This window comes from Equus quagga, unplaced genomic scaffold (assembly GCF_021613505.1).
Source record: "Equus quagga isolate Etosha38 unplaced genomic scaffold, UCLA_HA_Equagga_1.0 268.1_RagTag, whole genome shotgun sequence".
Lineage (NCBI taxonomy): Eukaryota > Metazoa > Chordata > Mammalia > Perissodactyla > Equidae > Equus > Equus quagga.
The window spans coordinates 668503-692244 of record NW_025799869.1 but is presented as its reverse complement, the minus strand read 5'-3'; the positions used below and the strand labels follow the sequence as shown (position 1 = coordinate 692244).

At 39.7% G+C, this 23742-nt stretch overlaps 1 protein-coding gene across 6 annotated transcripts in view; it reads right to left on the bottom strand.

The window, feature by feature from the left end:
• LOC124233862 (methylglutaconyl-CoA hydratase, mitochondrial) overlaps window positions 1-23742 on the bottom strand; it is a 150680-nt gene that overhangs the window by 118430 nt on the left and 8508 nt on the right. For 5 of the 6 annotated variants that reach the window (XM_046651122.1, XM_046651124.1, XM_046651121.1 and 2 more), the window contains exons 2-3: window positions 21125-21192; window positions 20927-21014 (exon numbers count right to left, since the gene is read on the bottom strand). The exons of the other annotated variant lie outside the window; for it this stretch is intronic. In XM_046651122.1, the coding sequence (XP_046507078.1) occupies window positions 20927-21014; window positions 21125-21192 (156 nt within the window). The remainder of the gene's footprint in view (window positions 1-20926; window positions 21015-21124; window positions 21193-23742) is intronic. 6 annotated transcript variants of the gene reach the window in all.

The following is a 23742-nucleotide window of genomic DNA, read 5'->3' as shown; positions in this document are numbered from 1 at the left end:
ACTACAGACTCCTAAATTCAACTGCCTACTAGACATATCCAGTTGAATGTCTAATAGGCATCTCAAGTTCAATAAACCCTCCCGGCCCCCAACTATGACATTTCCTCCCCAGAACAGACTCCTGCATTCTTCCACTCTTCAGTTAATGGTAACTTCCAGTGTTCAGATCAAAACAGAGTAAACCTTGACTCTTCTCCTTCATACCCTCCTTTTCATGAGTAAATTCTGTTGTCTCCACCTTCAAAATATATGTAGAATCCAACAGTTTTTTACCACCTGCACTACTACTACACTGGTCCAAGTACAACGGTAACTGTAGGGGACTGCAGACAGAAGTTCTGAAATGGGGACACAACCAGAGTAAGCTTTTTAAAACTTAAGTCATATAAGTCACTCCTTAGCTTAGCACACCCCAGACTCTCATCTCACTCAGAGGAGAAGCCAAAATTCTATGTGAGTTGGACTCCTATGACTTCTGTGACACCACCTCCTAGCACTCTTCTCTTGTCCACTCTGCTCCAGAGACACTAACCTTCTTGCTCTCCCATTATCTTGCAAAGCATGATGTCCCCTCCAGGCTCTATATGTGCTTACCTCTCTGCCGGAAATACTCTTCCCCAGATATCCACAAGGCTCACTAGCTCACTTCTTTCAGGACTCTATTCATTTATCTCCTTCTCAGAGAGGCCTTCCCTCTTCACCATACACAGAACAGCTCCTCCATGTCAGTCACAAGAACTCCTACTCTTCTTGCCCAGTTTCACCTGCCTTCAGAGCACTTATGTGACCCAGCACACATTTACAGTATTTGTTTACTCACTGCGCCTAACCCCCAGCTATGGAGGCTCCATAAGACCAGGTGATTTCTGTCTTATCTACTGCTGTATTCCCAGATCTTAGCACAACACCTGGCACATGGCAGGCTCCCCACCAGGAAATTTAATCAATAAATAAATGAATCAATCCAAGAAAGAAAGGAATCCATATGTTTTCTTCATAGTTGGGTCCTAATGAAGACAGTGTTAAAAATGCATGAATATTGGCCATCTACTTAGCATCTACTGCCCTCTTTCCATTTCTTAACAGTAGCCTTAGTTTTGTTCTGGAGTCTGCCCTCCACCCTACTTCCCACATTCCATGTACTTTGGAAGAAGTTAAACCCACTCCCACATCTAGGGGTGAGCCCTGGCTGAGTTGAGCTAATCAACATAGTTTCTTCCCTTGAACAGTCCAATCAAGATCAAGCTGAGGCTTCCAGCCTGGAATTGGGCAGAAGGGTTCTCTCCTCTTCCTTCAAACATGGTCATACATACATGGGACGCCCAGAACTACTGAGCTTCAGGTTACCAAGCTGAGGATGAAATTGGCATAAAGAAGAGAATGAAGCCAAAGGAATTTCAGAAAGATCCAGAATCACTGGAGTAGAGCAATCCTAACAGCCTTATAGTTTAAGTCAATTTGTGATCAATTTTTCTGTAACATGAAGCTGAGAGCACCTTAACCGATACTTATTATCCACTAGATGATATACTACAAATGACAAGAAATAGGTCCTGCTTCCATCTACATCTGTTTTCAAGTGATGAGATCTTAATTGGTGAGGGCATAAGGATTAGCCCTAATTATCACAGGAAATTTCTAGCGAGGTTTAGAGTAGGTGTGAACCAAGTAAAGTTCAGGAACACAATCTTCTTGTTATAACTACCCTCACAGCTTCTAGAACTTCAATAACAACACTTACTCTTAAGTACTTTTAGCTCAGATTTCTTCATCCAAGATCTAAAACTACCTTTTATTCCAATTAAATATATAATTTCTATCTATAAAAAGTCATAGAGACTCACAGTTTCTCGTTCCCCATGTAAGGAGCTTAGAAGTCACCACTCTGTCCTAACAACAAGTAAAAAGCTGAACAGATTGAACCAACAACTCTTCTAGGATCCAAAAGAGAGGTGAAGACACAGGGCAAAGCACTGTCCCCAAACTGAAGAGACAGACAGGCAGATCTGGAGGATGACACATACCAGAGCAGACTCACAGCAGTGGGAACCAACGCCAGAAGGAAAGCCGGAACTGTTACGGACAAACTGCTGAAGGCTCAGTAGGAAAACTCTGAGGGCTAAAACTCCAGGGACACTCAATGATTGTGTGAGATTTACCTCCAGGAGCCAGATGAGCTTCTCAAAGTAAATATTGGAAAAAATCCCCCCCTGCTTTTCACAGTGGGAGGGGAAAAGTAATCGTTTTGAAATACCAGAGCACTCTGTTCTGAACAAGGCCTGCCTGCAGGGGTAACTAGTTACCAGAGCCTAACCTGGTTGGGGTCTTATCAGAGCCTAACTGGCCTGGGGGAAGAAAAATATCCAACACCAGCTCACTCTAGCCATCCAGTCCCACCTAAAGGGGAAGAAAAAAAGTGAGAAAGACTTGGAAGTCCACAGTTGAGAGGCACAGGCTCACTAAAAGCCTGAGACCTAATCAGAGGGCTAAGAACACTTCCCCTGCCCTACACCTCACCGCCTCATTACTAGAGGCCTGTTCACAGCAAGGCCTTTGCCCAGTACATCACGTCCAGCTATCAAGAAAATATGACATACCACAATGCAAAAACAGTCTGAAGAGACAGAACAAGAACCAGACTGAGGAGAGATGTTGGAATTATCAGATCAGAAATATGAAACAACTATGATTAATATGCTAAGGGCTCTAATGGAAAAGTAGAAAGCACGCAAGAACAGACAGGTATTGCAAGCAGAGAGACGGAAATCCCAAGAAAAAAACAAAAAGAAATGATAGAGACCAAAAACATAGCAACAGAAATGAATGATGGCTTTGACGGGCTTCTTAGGAGACAGCACAGAGCTGAGGAAAGAATCTCTGAGCTTGAGGACAGAAACTTTCAAAACTGAAAAGCAAAGGGAACAAAGACTGAAAAAGAAGAATATCCAAGGACTGAGGGACAACTACAAAGGGGACAATATACATGTAACAGGAATACCAAAAGGAGAAGAAAGAGAGAAAGGAATAGAAAAAATATTTGAAACAACGACTGAGAATTTCACCAAATTAATATCAGACACCAAACCACAGATCCAGAAAGCTCAGAGAACACCAAAAACACCAATGTTAAAAACAAAACAAGATTAAAAAAACAAACACCTAGGCATATTATTTTTCAAACTAAAGAAAATCAAAGATAAAGAAAAAATTCTTACAGAAGCCAGAGGGGGGAAAAAGCATCTTATCTATAGAGGAACAAAGATAAAAATCACATCCAAATTTTCCTTGGAAACCATCCAAGCGAGAAGAAAGTGGAGTTAAATATTTAAAGTGTTGACAGAAAAAAACACTAAACCTAGAATTCTTTACCCTGCAAAATCATCCTTCAAAGGGGAAGGAGAAACAACCACTTTATCAGACAAACAAAAGTTGAGGAAATGTGTTGCCAATAAACCTGCCATGCAAAAAATGTTACAAAAAAATAAAAAAGAAAGTTCTTTAAAGGTAAGGAAAATAATACAGGTCAGAAACTGAGATCTAAAGAAAGAAAGAAATAGCATCAGAGAAGAAATCAGTGAAGTAAAATAAAAACATTTTCGGTTTTTTTTGCTGGGAAAGATTCACCCTGAGCTAACATCTTTTGCCATCTTGCCCTTTTTTTAATTTTTCCTTCCCAAAGCCCCAGTATACAGTTGTATATTCTAGTTGTAAGTCCCTTCTAGTTCTTTTATGTGAGCCACCACCACAGCATGGCTACTGACAGATGAGTAGTGTGGTTCCGCACCCAGGAACCAAACCTAGGCCACTGGGGTAGTGACAGCACCAAACTTTTAACCGCTAGGCCATCAGGGCTGGCTTTACTTTTCTTATTCTTAATTAACCTAACAGGTAAGAATTTGTTCAAAGTAATAATGGAAACAATGTACTCATATACATACAATGATTATGTACACTTATGAATATACCTTATGTATATGTATGTATATATGTTAAGAAACACACATATATGTTTATGCTTGCTTATATATAAGTGAAACGAGTGACAGCAATGACACAGATGAAAAGGAGGAATTAGGATTACTTTATTATTACAAGGTACTCACACTATCAATCAAGCAGTATAGTATTATTTGAAAGTGGACTTGGATTAATGAAAAATGTATATTGCAAACGCTAGGGCAACAACGAAAAAAACTAGAAAAATAATACAACTGGGGGCTCACCAGTGGTGCCGCGGTTAAGTTCACACACTCCGCTTGGACGGCCCAGGGTTCATAGGTTTGGATCTCAGGCACAGACCTACACACCACGAATCAAGCCATGCTGTGGAGGCACTTCACATACAAAATAGAGGAAGACTGGCACAGATGTTAGCTCAGCAACAATCTTCCTCAAGCAAAAAGAGGACGATTGGTGGGGCCAGCCCAGTGGCATGGCAATTAAGTTTGCACACTCCGCTTCAGTGGCCCAGGGCTTGCTGGTTTGGATCCCAGGTGTGGACATATACACCCTTTATCGAGCCGTGCTGTGGCAGGCATCCCACATATAAAGTAGAGGAAGATGGAGACAGATGTCAGCTCAGGGCCAGCCTTCCTCAGCAAAAAGAGGAAGATTGGCAGCAGATGTTAGCTCAGGGCTAATCTTCCTCAAAAAAAAAAAAAAAGGTTGGTTAGCTCAGGAAATCTTCCTCACCAAAAAAAAAAAAAATATATATATATATGTGTGTGTGTGTGTGTGTGTGTATATATATATATATATACACATATATTTATATATATTGAACTGATATGTTAAAAAAATGACAGAAAATGGAATTATATGAAACACTCAATTAAAACCATTAAAGGAAGAAAAGGAGTAGAAAAAATAAACAGGAATAAAGAATGGGGGCAACAAACAGAAAACAGTAACTAATACGGTAGCTATTAACCAAACTATATCAACGATCACTGAAAGTGTCCTTTCACCAACCAAAACCCCCATTCCATCCAGCATCCCAGGCCCTCTGGCTTACTCAAAGGCTTCTCTCGTAAAGTCGTGTCATTTCTCCTTCTCCAACAGGACCAAGGTCAGTTCCACCAGCATGCAAACTGCGCCAAGACCTCCATCTCGAGAAAGTCTCATTAACCTCATACACTGCCAGCCATCATCACATTTCTATGAACTAACATGGAATGATTTCTAGAATATATTGTTAACTGAAAGAAGTAAAATGGAAAAAGAGTATATACAAAAAGCCACTAGTATAAGAAAGAATAGGAAATAGGTAAACAAGTATACCTTTTATTTTGCAAAAAGAAGCATATAATGGATAAACTAGAAACCAATGTGATTCATTAACACTCTCAAGGATGGGAATCAGATGGGAGGGACTGGAGGGGGGAAGTGGGTAGTGACACTCATATGTATAGTTTTGACTTTGGAAACCATATTGGCATTACACATATTCAAGGTAAAATAAACAGGAGTGAGGAAACCTAACTTTATTTCATATGAATAAAACAATTACATTGAAGGAAAAATAATGTAAATAACTTTTCAACACAGTATTTTAACTCTATACCCTCAGTCTAAAGATGTAAATACTCTAGGTAGATATTCAACTCTAGTTAGAAAGTGTGTTTATCACAGTTGTATTAATCAGTTAATTCTGAAACTATTTTCTGCATATTATAGGATTGAGCAAGTGAGTACATACATTGCAGATACTACAAATATAGAATGGGAGGAGATGAGAATGAACCCTGTGGTGATGAACTAGAAATGGAGTTATCAGCATGAACTCACAGTTGTCAACATGTAAACAGACTGATGTAAATATCTGTGTATATGTATGTAACATACTTTATCTACATATTTCCTAGCTCTGTCTGGTAAGAGAGCCTAGAAGCAAAGAGACGCAAGGAACAATGAGCACACTGAGCACCCAGATCTTAGTTCTTAAATGCCATCCCCACTAACGGGACTGGAGACATCAGCCCCTGACGACGATGGGTAAGTGGTGCTGGACTAGCCCTTCACCCTCAAAACATATGAAATGTCTGTCAGATGCTGAGCAACAGGTAATGACACACTGATCTGGGAGCACACTGACTGTTCCAACTTTCTTTCTGAAGGCACTTTACAGGCTAGGGGGCAAGGCAGGGGGACCCAAATAGAGCAAGCAGAGTGGTCTTGCTGATATGCGGAGATGGGAGTTCGGGGAGGCTGGGCAGCTGGAGTTTGCAGGACAGGGAACTGGAGAGGAGAGAGCCTCTCAGAGAAAGAGCTCCAATAAGCTGCACGGGGTCGCCATAAGCTTTAAGTTGAAACTGCCCATTCAGAGGCAATCATCAGAGAAAGAACGTCACCAGGGAGCCGTGGTCTGAACAACTCCTGGTGTTCACATTATAACCAGCAGGAATCAAGAGATGTACAGAACACCCTGAGCATTCAGTAGAGACAGAAACTTTAAGAACAAGGCTCACAAGGGCCAGGCAGACCCTCCAGGAGAGTAACCGCCCGCTGGAACAAAACAACACTTTAAGAAAGACACCTAGTAGGGGTTGCCCTATCTGTCAAAAAACAAAACCAATTTACAGATATCTCATGTAATTCAAGACAAGAAAATCACCAAAAGTTCACAGTTAGGAGGAGATAAGAAGTGAAAGTATATAATATTATTAGAAATTGGTATTTAATTTATTAATCATATTGCCTTTATTTTTATTTTAGAGAATGTGAAAATACTATCTCCATCTCTCGAACCTTATTTTGACCCCAGAAGCTCTAAGTTATTCAAATGACAATTCTAATCAGGGGGTTTTCAGGAACCTAAACCTCAAGATTATCCTAATCGGTAGAGGCCTTCAATCTAACATCCACCCAAATGACGCTATCACTGAACAAAATACTTGTACAACTGTGAGTTGTAGAGCTTTCTGCAGGACCATTTGTCAATCACACAAGAAAACGGGGCACTTTCACTGTATGTTAAGAGAGACAGCCTCCAAGGGCCAGACCTCTAGCGTCTTCCTGTGGAGCTCAATGGGACTCAGCCTGGTTCCTCCAGCTTCAGGTCAGGCACCAGGTCCCAGGGAATGGACTTGGACAAGCAGAGAAAAGAAAAGAATCTAGTCTGGACAAAGGGTAAGCATACTACAGTTTTTCTTTTTTTTTGCTGAGGAAGAGTCAGCCTGAGCTAACATCTGTTGCCAATCTTCCTCTTTTTGCTTGAGGAAGATTCGCCCAGAGTTAACATCTGTGCCAGTCTTCCGCTATTTTGTATGTGGGACACCACCACAGCATGGCCACCGACAAGTGGTATGTAGGTCCATGCCCAGGAACCAAACCCAGGCCACCAAAGTGGAGCACACTGAACTTAACCACTAGGCCGTGGGGCTAGCCCCTGCACCCAGATTTTTATGACCTTCAAGCTAAAAATGGTGTTTACTTTTTTCTGAAGTATTGTAAAAATTAAAAACAACAAAAAAGAATATACAACAAAGACTGCAGGAGGCCCACAAAGCCTGAAATATCTGGCCCTTAGCTGAAAAAGGTCTGCCGAACCTAGTCTAGACTAACTCTGGTTCCCAAGGAAACTCCTCAGAAAGCTAAGTGTGCTGCTAAACACCAACTGCCAGAAGAAGATGGATAAAAATCCAAGTTTCTTCTCGTCTCTTCAGCTCTGCTTTTCTAGCTGCTGGAGCTCTACCAACCCTGACCCAGGGCCACAGGCTGAACTGCACCCCGCCTCACGCAAGAGGGCCTTCTACACGGAGGACCTCTTCTGCCCCAGTGCTCTCCACTGCCCTCCGCCCCACCAAAGGCAGCACAACCTACGTGGGAGGCCTGGAGGAGTAACAGGAGAACAGCCCGCGCCAGCCCCTCTGGCTGAGCTGCCTGCTCTTTGGAGGCGCCTATCCTAGGCTCACCCCAATAGCGCAGCTCTGCTCCTCCAAGGCAGGCCCACTGTTTAGAAAGGTAAGGTGAAGAAGGGTTAGGGAGGAGGCAGAAGTTTAACAAGTCACTCTCCTTCACCCCACAAGCCACCTACACACGTATGGACCAAAAGACAAGCTTGTTTTACTTAACCATGACACTCTGCAATGTTACTTCCCCAACAGCAAAGATTTGTCGATTCTTTGTCCCATGAACCATCTGTTAAGTACCTTCAATGGGCCAGGCAATGAGCCCCTGCCCCAATTTCAGGCAATCAGCTTATCTGCAGGAGACAGATTGATAATAAACAAGTAAAAAGTAAATTCAGGAACTGAAAAGTGCAAAGATGAAGCTAAAATAGGAAAATGTGACAGAGGGTAGGGGGAAGTAGGGAGGCCTGCTTTGGCTAAACTGACAAGAAAACAACTCTCTAAGGAGATGACATTTGAGCAGAGGCCTTTCCAAGTAAAGGGAACACTGAGTACAGTCATGCACCACACAATGACGCTTTGGTCAACAATGGACCACAAATACAACAGTGGTCCCATAAGATTAGTACCACCAAGTCCAGGCATCTAGTGAGCTGTACCATCTAGGTTTGTGTAAGCACTGTAGGGGAGGAAGAAACTTTCCTCCACCCTTCTAGGTTCTTCTGGCTGGTCTAAGAATTAAATTGACCAAGTAACTCACTAAGACGGCCAAAGCCCTCACCTACAAACCATCCTCAGCTCAAGACAAAAGAAGACAGGGGTGAGGAGCCTCAGAGACTTCAAAGCGAAGGAAGATAATTCACAGGTAGGTGAAAAGGAGCAAACGTTTGGAAGACAAGTGTTTGTTTGGCCACAGAAACAGAAGAACAGAGAGGGGAGCCCAATAAACAGGCTTTTCTAGGTCCCTCCCTGTCGACTTCCTAGTTCACGTTATGCGAAGGTGACAGCTCTCTTCCTGAGACAGGTGTTTTTATCTGAATTCTTTTAGGCAGTTACGGGAGAGGTAACAAGAAAAACTTTCTGAGTCTTTAGTTTCTTAAAAATAATCAGCTTAGGGGCTGGCCCAGTGGCATAGTGGCTAAGTTTGCATGCTCTGCTTCAGAGGCCTGGGGTTCACAGGTTCAGATCCCGGATGCAGACCTAGCACCACTCATCAAGCTGTGGTGGCATCCCACATAAAACAGAGCAAGGCGAGCACAGATGTTAGCTCAGCAACAATCCTCCTCAGGCAAAAAGAGGAAGACTGGCAACAGATGTTAGCTCAGGGCCAGTCTTCCTCACAAAAATAAATAGATAAATAATAATACTAATCAGTCTAAAATAATCCTCATGTTAAAGAGACAAATTTTGGGGTGGGAAATTCTGTTCCCCTTCAGCACACTCCGTGATGTTCACACAATGACGAAATCACCCAGAACATATCCCCATCGTGAAGCAACACGTGACTGTACAATGACTCTGAGAGGAGAATGAGCTTTGTGTAGCAGAGAACAAGGGCTGCAGGACCAAGCAGAATGGACAAGAGGGAGAAAGGAAAAGAGGGAGATGGAGCAAGAGAAGGTGGGGTGGCCAGAGTTGCAAGACCCATATACCTGGTATCAGTTTCCTACAAGTAACTACAACCTTAGTGGAATTATCCTACAGTTCTAGCTCCAAATCTAAAATGAGTTGGCATGGCTGCGTTCTGGAGGCACTAGAGAAAACAGAATTTCCTTGCCTTTCTCAACTTCTAGAAGCTATCCACATTCCTTGGTTGGTGGCCCCTTCCCTGCATCACTACAACTTCTTCCCCTCACCTTTCTCCTTCTCAGATTCTAATCCTCCTGCCTCCCTCTTATACAGACCCTTGACTTTATATTGGGCCCACTGGATAACCCAGGATGAGCTCCCCATCTCAAGATCTTTAACTTATCCATATCTGATGTCCTTTTTGCTGCATAAGGCCACATATTCACAGGTTCCAGGGATTAGGACATGGACCTATTTAGGGGGCCATCATTAAGCCCACCACACATTTTATTTCTGATGATTATTTAAAGCTGGGGAGTGAGGTGATCCATTTTTTTTTTGGTGAGGAAGATCAGCCCTGAGCTAACACCTGTTGCCAATCTTCCTCTTTTTGCTTGAGGAAGATTGCCCCTGAGCTAACATCTATGAGTCTTCCTCTATTTTGTATGTGAGACACTGTCACAGCATGGCTTGATAAGTGGTGTAGGTCCACACCCAGGATCTGAATCCGCAAACCTGGAGTACCGAAGCAGAGCGCACCGAACTCAACCACTACGCCACCCAAGGTGATCTATATTTTTTAAGATCATTTGGGCCGTTTTGTGGGGAACATGCTATAGTGGGGCAAGAGTAGAAGCATGGAGATAAGTCAGCAAATTATCACTAATATATACTTCCTGTTTCTGAAAAAGAAAATGGTACCTACAGAGCATAAGATATTACTTAGGTAGTAATTTTTAAAAATAGCACTAGGGTCAGAAATGAATTAATAACAGCCAATAATTACTACTTCCTCAGAAAGGCCACGAGTACTATGAGTCATTTTTAATGGCATCTCTGGCATTTTCAAATGAAGAAAATTAAAATCAAAGTAATTATAATATTACAAGTTTATATTAGGAAACAAGAAAGGCCTGAAATCAATGGTCTAAGCTTCCACCTTAAGAAGCTGGAAAATGAGGAGTAAATTAAACCTAAAGCAAACAAAGGAAAGAAAACAATAAAGAAATCAATCAAAAAGAAAACAATTTTAAAAAACCAAAATCCAGTTCTTTGAAAAGATCATGAGAAGTAATAAATGTTTTGCCAGAATTTTTAAGAAAAATACACAAATTATCAATATCAAAAATGAAAGAGGGGACATCACTATAGATTCAAGAGATATTAAAAGGATAACAAAATATTATGAACTTTATACCAATAAATTTGAAAACTTACATAAAACAGATAATTTCCTTAAAAGACACAAATTACCAAAACTTAAAAAAAACAGATAAGGGCCAGCCCCATGGCTGAGTGGTTAAGTTGGCACACTCTGCTTCAGTGGCCCAGGGTTTTGCTGGTTCCAATCCTGAGTGCAGACATGGCACCACTTGCCAGGCCACACTGGGGCGGCATCCCACATTACACAACTAGAAGGACCCACAACTAAAAATACACAGCTATGTACCGGGGGGCTTCGGGGAGAAAAAGGAAAAAAATTTTTAAAAAAAAAGAAACAGATAACTTGAATAGTCCTATATCTACTCAAGAGATTAAATTCATAGTTAAAAATCTTCCCACAAAAGAAAACTCCTAGACCAGATGGCTGTGTTGATGAATTTTACCAAACAACTAAGTAATAAATAATACCAATTCTATACAAACTCTTCCAGCAAAATAGACGATACAAAACTGGAACACTTCCCAATTCATTTTATGAGACCAGCAACACTTTGACACCAAAACCAGACAGACACATTACAAGAAAAGAAAACTCCAAGCAAAACCCTTATGAACGTAGCTGCAAAATTCCTCAACCAAATTTTAGCAAATCAAATCTGGCAATATATAAAAAACATCATGACTATGGAGGGTTCATTCCAGGAATACAAGGTTGTTTAATATTTGAAAATTAATCAATAATTCATCATATTAAGAGACTGAAAAAGAAAAACTATATGATCATCTTAATAGATGCAAAAAAAAAGAGAGAGAGGTTTGACAAAATTCAACACCTATTCATGATTTTAAAAAAAAACTCAGCAAACTAGGAATAGAAACTTTTCAATCTTATAAAGTACATCTATGAAAAAACTACAGCTAACATTATACTTAATGGAGAAAGACTGAAAGCCTTCCCCTGAGGCTGAGAGAAGGCAAGGATGGACATTCTTACCACTTTTATTCAACACTGTAACAAAGGTCCTAACTGATGTAATAAGATAACAAAAAAATAAAAAGCCAACATACTGGAAAGGAAGAAGTAAAACTGTCTTTATTAGCAGATGACCTGACTATCTACACAGAAAATCCCAGGGAATCTACAAAAAAAAAGATTCCTAGAACTAAAAAGTGAGTTTAATAAGGTTGCAGAATACAAAGTCAATATATAAAAATCAATCGTATTTCCATACGCTAGCAATGAAAAATTGAGAGTCTAAATTAAGAAACGCCAATTACAGTACATCAAAAAATATGAAATACTTAGGAATAAATTTAATCAAATATGTCCAAGACTTGCACAAAGTAACTGAGACAGAGAGTATGAGTAAAACTCACACATATATGGTCAACTGATTTTTTAGAAAGGTCCTAAGATAATTCAATGGAGAAAAAGTTAGACTTTTCAATAAATGGTGCTGGAAGAACTGGATATGCATATGCAAAAAGACAAAAAAATTCCTGTGGTATAATAAAAAATATATGTGATCTTTGTCGTGGGAAACTGGAACAGAGCTCTTAAAATCCTTGGAATTTCCTAAGTGACACAAGTGTTTCCTATTTTTATCCATAACAAGCCCCTCTCAACCAGACGTGAGTTTATGTTAATGAGGTGACTGCTGGAGAGCCCCTTAATAGCTTCAGGATGGAGGCTGGTCACCACAAAGACAAAGCCATGATTAGAGGGTTGGAACTTTCAGCCCCACCCCTCAACTTCTGGGGAGAAAAGAGGGGCCAGAGATAGAGTTCCATCACAACGGCCAATGATTTAGCCAATGGTGTCTGTGTAACGAAAACGCCATAAGAAAACCATAAACAGTGGGGTTCAGGGAGCTTCCAGGTTGCTGAGCACATGTGCTGGCAGGCTGGCATGCCCAGGAGGGCATGGCAGCTCTGCAACACCCTCCACCTCAATCTTGCCCTATGCGTTCTACCATGTGGCTGTTCCCGGGCTGTATCCTTTATAATAAAGCAGTAACAGTAAGTAAAGCCCTTTCCTGAGTTCACTGAGTCAGTAGGGCAGATCCCATCCCGACACCAAATGTGTGAAGGTTTTCCAGACCAATTCCCCAATTCTCTGACACCAACTGGGTGTCCAACAACTCAATTCAACTCTGATGCTAACTCCTGAAGTTATCACAGACCCTACAGATTACGGGCTCAGTCCCATGAGACTGCTTTCACTTCAAATGCCAGTCACAAGTCCCAGGGGCCACCCATACATCTGAACAACTAGCTATAAAGTCAAGAGTTCCCACAAACCCCTCCTCAGGTTCAAGAATTCACTAGAATGACTCACAGAACGGAGGAAAACACTTAACAACAGGGATGCATTCTGAGAAATGCGACATTACACAATTTCATCATTGTGGGAACATCATAGAGTATACTTACACAAACCTAGATGGTACAGCCTGCTACACACTGAGGCTATATAATACTAATTTTCAAGGACTACCATTGTACATACGGTCCATCATTAACCAAAATGTTGTTATGTGGTGCATGACTGTACTTACAGTTACTGGTTTATTGTAAAGGATACAACTCAGGAACAGCCAAAAGGAAGAGACGCATAGGGCAAAGTTTGGGGAGGGGGCCACAGAGCTTCCATGCTCTCTCTGGGCACATCACCCTCCCAGCACACTGATGTGTTCACCAACCTGGAAACTCCCAAACCCCACTGTTTATGGGTTTTTATGGAGTTTTCATTACACAGGCACAATTAATTACATTATTGGCCATTGGTGATTGAACTCAGTCTCCGACCCCTCTCCCCTCTCCACAGGTTGGCGGAGAGGGGCTGAAATTCTTTTTTGTTTTGTTTTCCTCAATTCTTTTTGTTGTTGTTTGTTTGTTTTGAGCAAGACTGGCCCTGAGCTAACAACTGTTGCCAAGCTTTCTTTTTTTTCCTCCCCAAAGCCCCCAGTATATAGTTGTATATCCTAGTTGCAAGTCATTCTAGTTCTTTTATGTGGGATGCTGCCACAGCATGGCTTGATGAGCAGGGTGTAGGTCTGCACCCAGGATCCTAACCAGGGAACCCTGGGCTGCTGAAGGAGTGCACAAACTTAACCACTCAGCCATGGGGCCAGCCCCAGGGCTGAAAGTTCTAACCCTGTAACCCCAGGGTTGATTTTTCTGGCAACCAGCCCCCATGCTAACGCTAGCTAGGGGCCGATGCCTTGAGTCATCTCATTAGTATACAAAAGGCACTCTTATCACTCAGGAAATTCCCAGGGTTTTAAGAGCTCCATGCCAGGAACACAGGGAAGGACCAAACATATATTTTATTATACCATAATAATTAAATCCACATCTTGCAACATACACAAAAATTAACTCAGAATGCATGATAGGTCTACATGTAAAACATAAAAACTAAAAAACTTCTATAAGAAAACATAGTTTGAGAAAGTCTTTGTAGGATAACATCTGGAGTAAGATAACATTTCTTAGTTCACAAAATAGGGATAAACCATAAAAGAAGACAAATTGATAAAGATGACGTCAATTGAAAAACTTTTGTTCTTCAAAACACTTAAAAAGAAGGAAAGCCATAGAGTGGGAGAAAATACTTGTAAAACATATATCAGATAAAGGCCTTGTATCAAGAATATATAAAGAACTCTGCAACTCAATAAGAAGACAACCTAATAAAAATACGGGCAAAAGATCTAAATAAAGACTTCACCAAAAAAGATACACACGTGACAAAAAAGCACCAGAAAACAATGATACTGGCTCAACACAAGATTGACATAAGGGAAGCCATACTGTAGAAAAGAAACCATATTGTAACTTTGAATGACCTCTGACTAACCCAGCTGGATCTGCACCCTCCAGGAGATCCACCTGCTCTGTGGATTTTATGACCCCTGCTCGTGTATGTACCTCCCAGCTGTGATAAGATGGTAAGTTTGTTCTTTTGAGTTCCTCAGGAATGTGATGACCTCCCGGACACTGTCTATGCTGATAGCCATCATCAGTGACAACTGAAAGATCTGGTGTGGCAACTCCCAGTCTGTAGCACCAGAGGGTCAACATTCCTAACCCCTTCCCCTACTGCCCACTGGCCTGTATAACTGCTGCAGGATTCTGTGCCCCCTTAAGATGGTTCTTTAGGACACCAGTCCCCCCATCTTCCAATTTGCTGGGTTATTGCTTAATAAAATGCCCCTTCTCTGCCACCATCTTGCCTGCTGACAATTGGTTTTTGAATGCAGAGAGCAGATGGTGCCCTTTGTGCAGTAAAAACACGCTCAAAATCATTATTCATTACAGAAATGCAAACTAAAATCATAATGACATATAACTACCTATCCACTGGGATGTCTAAAATTAAAAAGACTGACAATATCAAGTGTTGACAAGGATGTGGAACATCTGGAACTCTCATTTATTGCTGGTGGGAATGCAAAATGGCACAGCCTCTCTAGAAAACAGGTGGCAGTTTCTTATAAAACAAATTATACAGTCATAATAAAACCAAGTAATTCTACTCTCAAGTATTTATCCAAAAGAAACAAAAAAAGTTCACAAAAAGATGTGTGAATGTTTATAGAAGTGGTATTTACAAAAGTCAAAATATTGGAAAAACCCAAATTACCATTAACTGCTAAAGAGAGAAACTGTGGGATACCCCATACAATGGACTACTCAGCGTATAAAATGAATACTCAGCAATAAGACCAAAGTACTGAAACATACAACACGAGTGAACCTCAAAGCATTATGCTAAGTGAAGGAAGCCGGATAGAAAAGCCCACCTCCAGCAGGATTCCATTTACAAGACATCCTAGAAGAGACAAACCTATGCTAATAGCAAGGCGATCAGCACTTTAAGGGGTCAGAGTAAGGGAAGGATGGGCACAGGAGAACTTTTTAAGTGATGAACATGTTCTATATCACAACTGTGATCATGGTTTAAAACCTGTCAAAACTCATCAATTACACACTTAAAACTGGGACTTTTTTCCAAGTAATTCATACCTCTATAAAGAAGATTTTTTTTAATTCCAAAAAATGATATACAACAAAAGAACCCTATTAAGCTAATACAAATTTGTGGGTATCTATCCTTGCACTTTATCTATCAATCAAACTCTCTAAAGGACTAACAGTCAAATACAGAAATATAAGTTAACCTGAGATTCTGAAACAATACTTTAGAGATAACTTCAGTAGTCAGAGGTCCCCACATATCTAACCATCTCATGACATCTGTATCCATTTGAACAATACACACAATATTCGATAAAGAATGTTGACAATTTCAGTCAGAAGTTTTTAGTCAGAACAAAATTTACTAGAATTCAAAAGCAGAAGCAAAACTATCTTTACTTTTTTAAAAAACCCACACTACTATAGTTCAGTGAAACACTCCATTTAGAGTTCTACATACAGGAATCAATTATCAAGAATTGTTTATAATCTATTTTAGGAATTTCAAAGGAAAAAATCCTCAGTCTCAGTAATTTCTCATAAAATTTCCTTTCAAAAATTTTATGGTAAAAACAATACATATGTACTTTGCTACTTAGTGTCAGAACACTCAAAAGAACAAATATAAATATATGGCTAGGGTTACACATTTACATCCAATGCAGTAGCCTGGCCAAAAGGACTTTTTCATAATTTCATCATAGGTAATATATCAAAATTTTGACTACCTAAACATTTTGAAATAGCAGAATTATTTCAGTTTCACTTTGTGTGTGTTTGCGTGTAAGAAACAAGGTAAAATTTTTAAATGAATAAATACTTTCTAGAATATGCAGGCGAGACAGCACACATTCAGAACAATCTCTTATCCAGTCTACGTAGCCAGAAGCAGTGTTCTAACCTGAGTCATGCCTAGGGTATGGCATGGTATCTGAAAACATATATGTATAGGAAACACTGTCTGCAGCCATGATAACTACGATACATTTTTTTTCTCTATCCAGATATCATTGTCATTAATAAGAGAAAATTCATTTAAATACATTACTATAACTGGAGTGGCATTTTGACATTACACATCTTCTCAATCAACGTAGGACCACTATAATATATAAGTACCTGAGATTTTCAGAACTTAAAAAGGAGGCGTCATACTCCAAGAGATTAGAAATCACTGGTACAGCACAGAAACCCTGCCCCAGGAGTCAGGGGAAGTAGTTCCAGCTAGGCCACCACCTGTCCCAGGCCCTCAACCTCACAGGGAGTCTGTAAAATGAAAGCACCTGAATCTCTCTAAAAGGTCTTTTGGTTCCAAAATTTTTCCTCTCGAATGTTTTGACAATAATTTAGAAACTCAGTTAATGTCACAATTTTAGTTACCAAAACCAAAAAATACACTAATACACTTGGTCATTTTTTCTAAATTATTTACTTTGCATATATGCCCTGAATATAATTTATTACTATAACACAATTACTATTGCAGAAAGTTTGAAGACAGAGAAGAGAAAATATCACTCCTAATCCGTGATCTTATTTGCAGACACAGTTTCCACAGCTATCGTCATAATGGGCACAACATTTATACACTGCTCTCTCTCATGTGTTCCACACTACAATGCGGTCTTCATCTTATCACTGTAAATAGTTCCTTACCACTCCACTGAGTGCATCTGTATATTTATGTGTATTTGTATGCATCTGCATAATGCAATATTAGAAGGATAAAATAGAAAATCACCACCACTGCTATTTTTATTAGGGGAGAAGTGATGGAGAGAGGGAGGTGACAGCAGGACTTCTCCTTTTGTATATTTTCTCATACGTTTTTTTACATTTCATACATTTTGACCTACTACCTTTTTTAAAACTGAAATTTGATTTAAAAAATTTAAATGTAAGTGAAAGATGGTTGCTGATTCTAAATAATAGATTTAAATGGGAAGCCAGAAATCACAGTCCAACCTCCAATGCAAGTAGGGGTCACTTTAATAGTGCTTAATTATCTGTTTTTTCCAGCATATTAGAAAAAGGACACAAAAAAAAATAAACCAAAGTCAAGAGCCAGAGATACTATCACTGAAGAGGAGTGTGAGACAATTCAGAGGAACAGCTTAACACATCCCAGCAGTCCCTAAAAAAAGCACCAGTGAATCACAGCACAGTTTAAAGGCGGATTAATCTCAGCAAACACATGCTGAGTCCCCATTATGTGCAGTTCTGATAACGTAAAAGACGATTTTCAAAGAAGAAAAAGAGAAGTTCCCCTTCTCAAGAAATCTGAGGTAAGACCACTTCATAAGCTTTAAGTTTTTGGCAAGAAACAAGGTGCCACTTGAATACAGATGTATGGAGAAGAGAAACCTTTGGTGGGGGGGGGGGGCAGAAAGCAAAGAGGGAAAATGAGTAACTTTAAGGGGTTGGGGGAGTTAAGAGAATAATCAACAAATGAGTACACTGTTTTTGAGTATTACTAGTTCAGAATAGAAATTAAAGTTCTAATTATCTGAAAGACTGTATTTTTCAACAACAACCAATAAATGAGGCCTGATTAAAATTAAGATTTTTATAATAATATAGGCTATAAATTTAAATATTTTTTTAACTACATAAAGAAATTTTATTTATCTGGATTTACACGTAAGTGTACATATTAATAAAACAGACCTACTAAACTGCCTGTTTCAAATATATGTAAGAAAAGAAAATCTTTCAGAGAAATTCAAAAGAATGGTTCCATCATATACATTCAGTTACTAAAATAAATGATTTGGCCCAATTCTTCTATAATTCAAACAGCGATTTTTTTTACAAAATAGAGTAACAAACCTTATGATTACCGTGATCATGCAAAAGTTTAAAAGCACATAGAGCAGGGGCCAGCCTGGTGGGTCGCTGGTTCGGAGCCCAGGTGCAAACCTACGCACTGCTTGTCAAGCCACAATGTGGCAGGCGTCCCACATATAAAGTAGAGGAAGATGGGCACAGATGTTAGCTCATGGCCAGTATTCCTCAGCAAAAAAGAGGAGGATTGGCAGTGGATGTTAGCTGAGGGCTAATCTTCCTCAAAAAAAATTAAAAATAAAAAAGCACATAGAGCAAATAAAATAGATTTGATTAACCCTTGGAAAAAAGTATTCAAGAATAACTTGTTAATTTGGTAAAAAGTATCTGGTATGTTACTTAATAAGTCCCCAAAAAGGCAACCTAGAAAAGCTAGCTGTAAACTGCGCTAAAGCATTAAAGTCGTTTTCAAAGAATATTAATAACGCAGAGATGCCAAACAATTGAGCAGCAAAAGAATATGTAAAATAAAAAGAATTCTATCAGTAATTATAGTGTCATAATTACAAAACCTACTACCAACAGAAAAACAATAATGCCGGTATGATCATTAACATTTATTTTTGAAGTGTTATTCTGCCTTCACAATATCACTATCACTCCTCAAAGATTCATAAAATTGGGCCTTCCTTAAAGGCCCCCAAACTGCTCCACGTCTTCCCAATACGAGGACTGAAGTGCAGTGACCTCACAACCATCAGTCATGGCATTAGATTCAGTCACCTGGACACATATTCACCTGGTCCTAAAGTCAGATACAAGAATCCTAATTCTCTCGATATAAGTTTTTCATATTGTTTAACAAAAAAAATAAAATACACGTAAAGCCCTTATAACAACTAGCAACAGCTATCATGCATGACGACCGCACTGTGTTGTACAGACCCTGTCACACGGAAGCCTCTGACAACCCCGCCAGGCAGACAGAGTCACTCACGGAAAGCAGAAGCCTGGACTGCGGGACACCGTCACCCAGGCAGCCAGGACAGGGACCCCACTCTCTGACCCCCAAACTGGAGTAAACCACCTAACCCTTTGAGGGACACTAAACACACCAAAAGGCAAAGATAACTCAGTTACACTGGGTGTTCCTAATAACGTAAATTCTGCAGTATTTTAAGGCGGAAGCCAGAGTACAAAGCTTGAAAACCTGAGCGCCCTTAAGAATGAAACCAAAGAACATCGGCCACAACTAAGACACCTCTAAAAACACTCTGTCTAGAAATAATCCCCCATGTCCTCAGCCTTGTTCCGAGTAAACTCTGAATGCTCAATAAATACTTGTTTCATGAATAAAATTCTCTACGTCATTGCCTCAAATGTTTGATTACCTCAAGGGGATTATCCCCTTCATATCTTTTTTTTTAAAGATTTTATCTTTTTCTCCCCAAAGCCCCCCAGTACACAGTTGTATATTGTTAGCTGTGGGTCCTTCTAGTTGTGGCATGTGGGATGCTGCCTCAGCGTGGTTTGATGAGCAGTGCCATGTCCACGCCCAGGATTTGAACCAAGGAAACACTGGGCCACCTGCAGCAGAGCACTCGAACTTAACCACTCGGCCACGGGGCCAGCCCCTCCCCTTCATATTTTTACTGAAAAAAAAAATTCATTTATGCTTCAGCCAACTTCTACCTTCATTTGCTTATCAAATTACAATGACTCTACATGTTATCAGCATTTTTTGAATCATCTACATTTTTTACTAGTTGAAACAGATTCATTCAATCTCATGGCTCAGAATTACTTACAAATATGGAAAATGCAACACAACTTAATCTTTAGCTTTTGGTAATACAGTACAAACAGGAAAAAAAAGATCTTATGCCGCTGTAGATACCAATTTAAAAATACAATCCGTGGACACACACTTAAGTGGGCACTACTACAAACACCAACCTTCAAACCAATGTCTATACTTAACACTTTGTACTGGGGCAGCTAGTCCTAGTCAATTACACTATCTTTTGAGCAACTAATAAACACAGAGCATATTGTTGTGGGTGGGAGATTCAATTTTTCCTTCCCAGCTGATCTTTCATAAATATTACTCATGTATTACAAACAAATATTTTAATGGCTCAAATTAATTTTTCAACTTCCACAACAATCCACGTGATGCAAAAGTTTCTTTCTAATACTAACAAAGCATTTTTTCTCTTGTAAAACAGTAAAAAACAGACCAAGAGGAACTGTTGGTAATGGAATTCAAACCACAAAACATTTTATAATGGAAAATAGGCTATTGCTGACAAAAATTAAACTACAGCTTAATTTCACAATAAAATGTATTTACATACCAGCACAGAATATCCCTGGGACTTCACTCCTGACTATTATGGTCCGCACTTTCTTATCAGATTTTAGAGCATCCACAGCTTTTGAGAGCTAAACAGAAATAGGGAGAGTAAGGAGGGAAAATGGGAAAAATCATTTTCAGATTGATGTCAACATTGTATCTTAATAGTAGAAGCAAACAGTTTAATCTTTACACTCACCATTTTTATAAGATTTTTACTGAATGAATTTTTGGCATAAGCTCTGTTTATTCCAAGCACCACAATTCCTAGTTAAGAAAAAAAGCAGAAGCACTTGAGTTAGTGAGGTACTCAGGGGACAGACCCCCACACACATCGCTGTTAACTCGGGACTCAGGAAATCCACCACCTCCTTGAGGTTCACTCCAAGAGCTTTATCCTTATTTTCATTTTACCTTCCTTTTCAAGATAAGCATATTTTTAAAGAATGTGGTATTTATAACATATTTATAAAATCAATCTAGTGCCAGAAATCAGAAGATAGAAGATGAAAGAAATAGAACAGCAAACATTTTCTTATCTTACATCAAAGGAATCCAGAGACTATCTATAAAAATAATTACATAGGTAACACACATAAGACAGAATAGAATTATCATTCCCAGCAAGGACTCAAGAGATGTTTAAAGTCTTTGCTTTTGAGGAAAGGGCCTGAAGGTGAAGGGGCGGCGCCCTCCACTACTGCCTTTTCCTTTGTAACTTCACCATAAGCATATACAATATCTTACTTCAGAAACTTTGCAAACTTCAGTAAGTTAACTGTTATTACTAACAAATCACATGTAAAACACAAAGTACTGAAAACCACTGACAGAAAGAATACTTTTGATAAACGATGTCTATAATTCAGACTCCTTAAAATGCTACGAGAGTAGTAAGAACCTACACTAAAAATATTCTGAAATGATCCAGAACTCCTTCACATGAACACAAGGAGAAATGCACAAGGACCACAGCGATTTTTATAAGAGCCAAATCTTAGAAAGAACTTGGAAATTCATTAACATATGATGACTATAAATCTAAAAACCCCAAAAGAATCAAATAAAAACTACCACCAAAAAAAGATCATACATGAAATTAACATATTCAGAAACAACAGTCTTCAAGTAAGGAAAAAAAGAAAAAGAAAGAAAGAAGACTACCACTTACAAGCTACACTGAGAAGAAATACCCATTTTTATGAACAACCAGGAGTCAGGGAGGCTGACATGGGGTACACTTAACATAAGCCTACTGATGGACACTCTCCTAAAAAAAGTAGAACTGAAAAAACTGAAACACATACCATGTTTTTATATCAGAAAAAACAGTATCATAAATATTTCCCTAATTTATAAATCCAACACAACCCCAATAAAAATATCAACAGGCCCTTTTTCTGGAACTCGACATGAAGATTCCAAAATTCGTGTGGAAAAATAACCATGTAGGAAGAGCCAAGAAAATAAAGAACAAAGAAGAGCAAAGGTGAAGGAGGGAGTCCCTGGCCCCACCATATATTAAAACACAACCCAGAGCTTTACTCACAAAGTAACGCAGAGGCACAACATCTGTGGAGAGCATAAAGCAGAACACAAAACCCAGACGGAAATTCAGTTTATGATACAAATGGCCTTTCAAATCAGCTGGGATAAAGATGAATAAATGGTGTTGGGGGAACTGGAGTCCCATTTGGAAAAAGATAAAGGGTCCATATCTCACACTGCCATGATAATTCCTTTATTACTACATTGGTGATTCCAAAATGGTGATTTTCTATCATCCTACCATTCTTTACAAAACCAAGTTCTCTGGGCCAGCCCTGTGGCATAGCACGTAAGTTCAGTGCACTCCGCTTCAGCAGCCTGGGTTCACGCGTTTGGATCCCAGGGGCGGACCTACACCACTCGTCAGCCATGCTGTGGTGGCAATTCATATACAAAACAGAGGAAGACTGGCACAGATGTTGGCTCAGAGCTAATCTTATTCAAAAGAAAAAAAGAAAAGTTCTCTCCCCACTATTTTGAGTATCACTATGGCTTCATGGATTCTTTATTCAAGGTACTATAGTCCTTTACCTTTTTGTTTTGTTTTGTTTTTGGTGAGGAAGATTGGCCCTGAGTTAACATCCATGCCCATCTTCCTCCATCTTGTATGTGGGACGCTGCCACAGCATGACTTAATGAGTGGTGTGTCAGTCCATGCCGGGAATCAAACCCACGAACCCCAGGCCACCAAAGCAGAGCATGCGGAACTTAACCACTACCTCACGGGGCCAGCCCCCATTTCTATTATTTTTAATGTTCGAATTATTCTACATGTGGCGAGTGGGTGCCCTTGTCAGCTTAAGTCCTTCTGACACGTTCCTTCTATAAGTGACATGTTTCTATGTCCTTCTGACACGTTCCTTCTATAAGTGACATGTTTCTATGTCCTTCTGACACGTTCCTTCTATAAGTGACATGTTTCTATGTCCTTCTGACAGGTTCCTTCTAGTATTTGACATGTTTCTATGTCCTTCTGACATGTTCCTTCTATAAGTGACATGTTTCTATGTCCTTCTGACAGGTTCCTTCTATAAGTGACATGTTTCTATGTCCTTCTGACACGTTCCTTCTATAAGTGACATGTTTCTGTCCTTCTGACAGGTTCCTTCTAGTATTTGACATGTTTCTGTCCTTCTGACATGTTCCTTCTATAAGTGACATGTTTCTATGTCCTTCTGACAGGTTCCTTCTAGTATTTGACATGTTTCTGTCCTTCTGACACGTTCCTTCTATAAGTGACATGTTTCTATGTCCTCCTGACATGTTCCT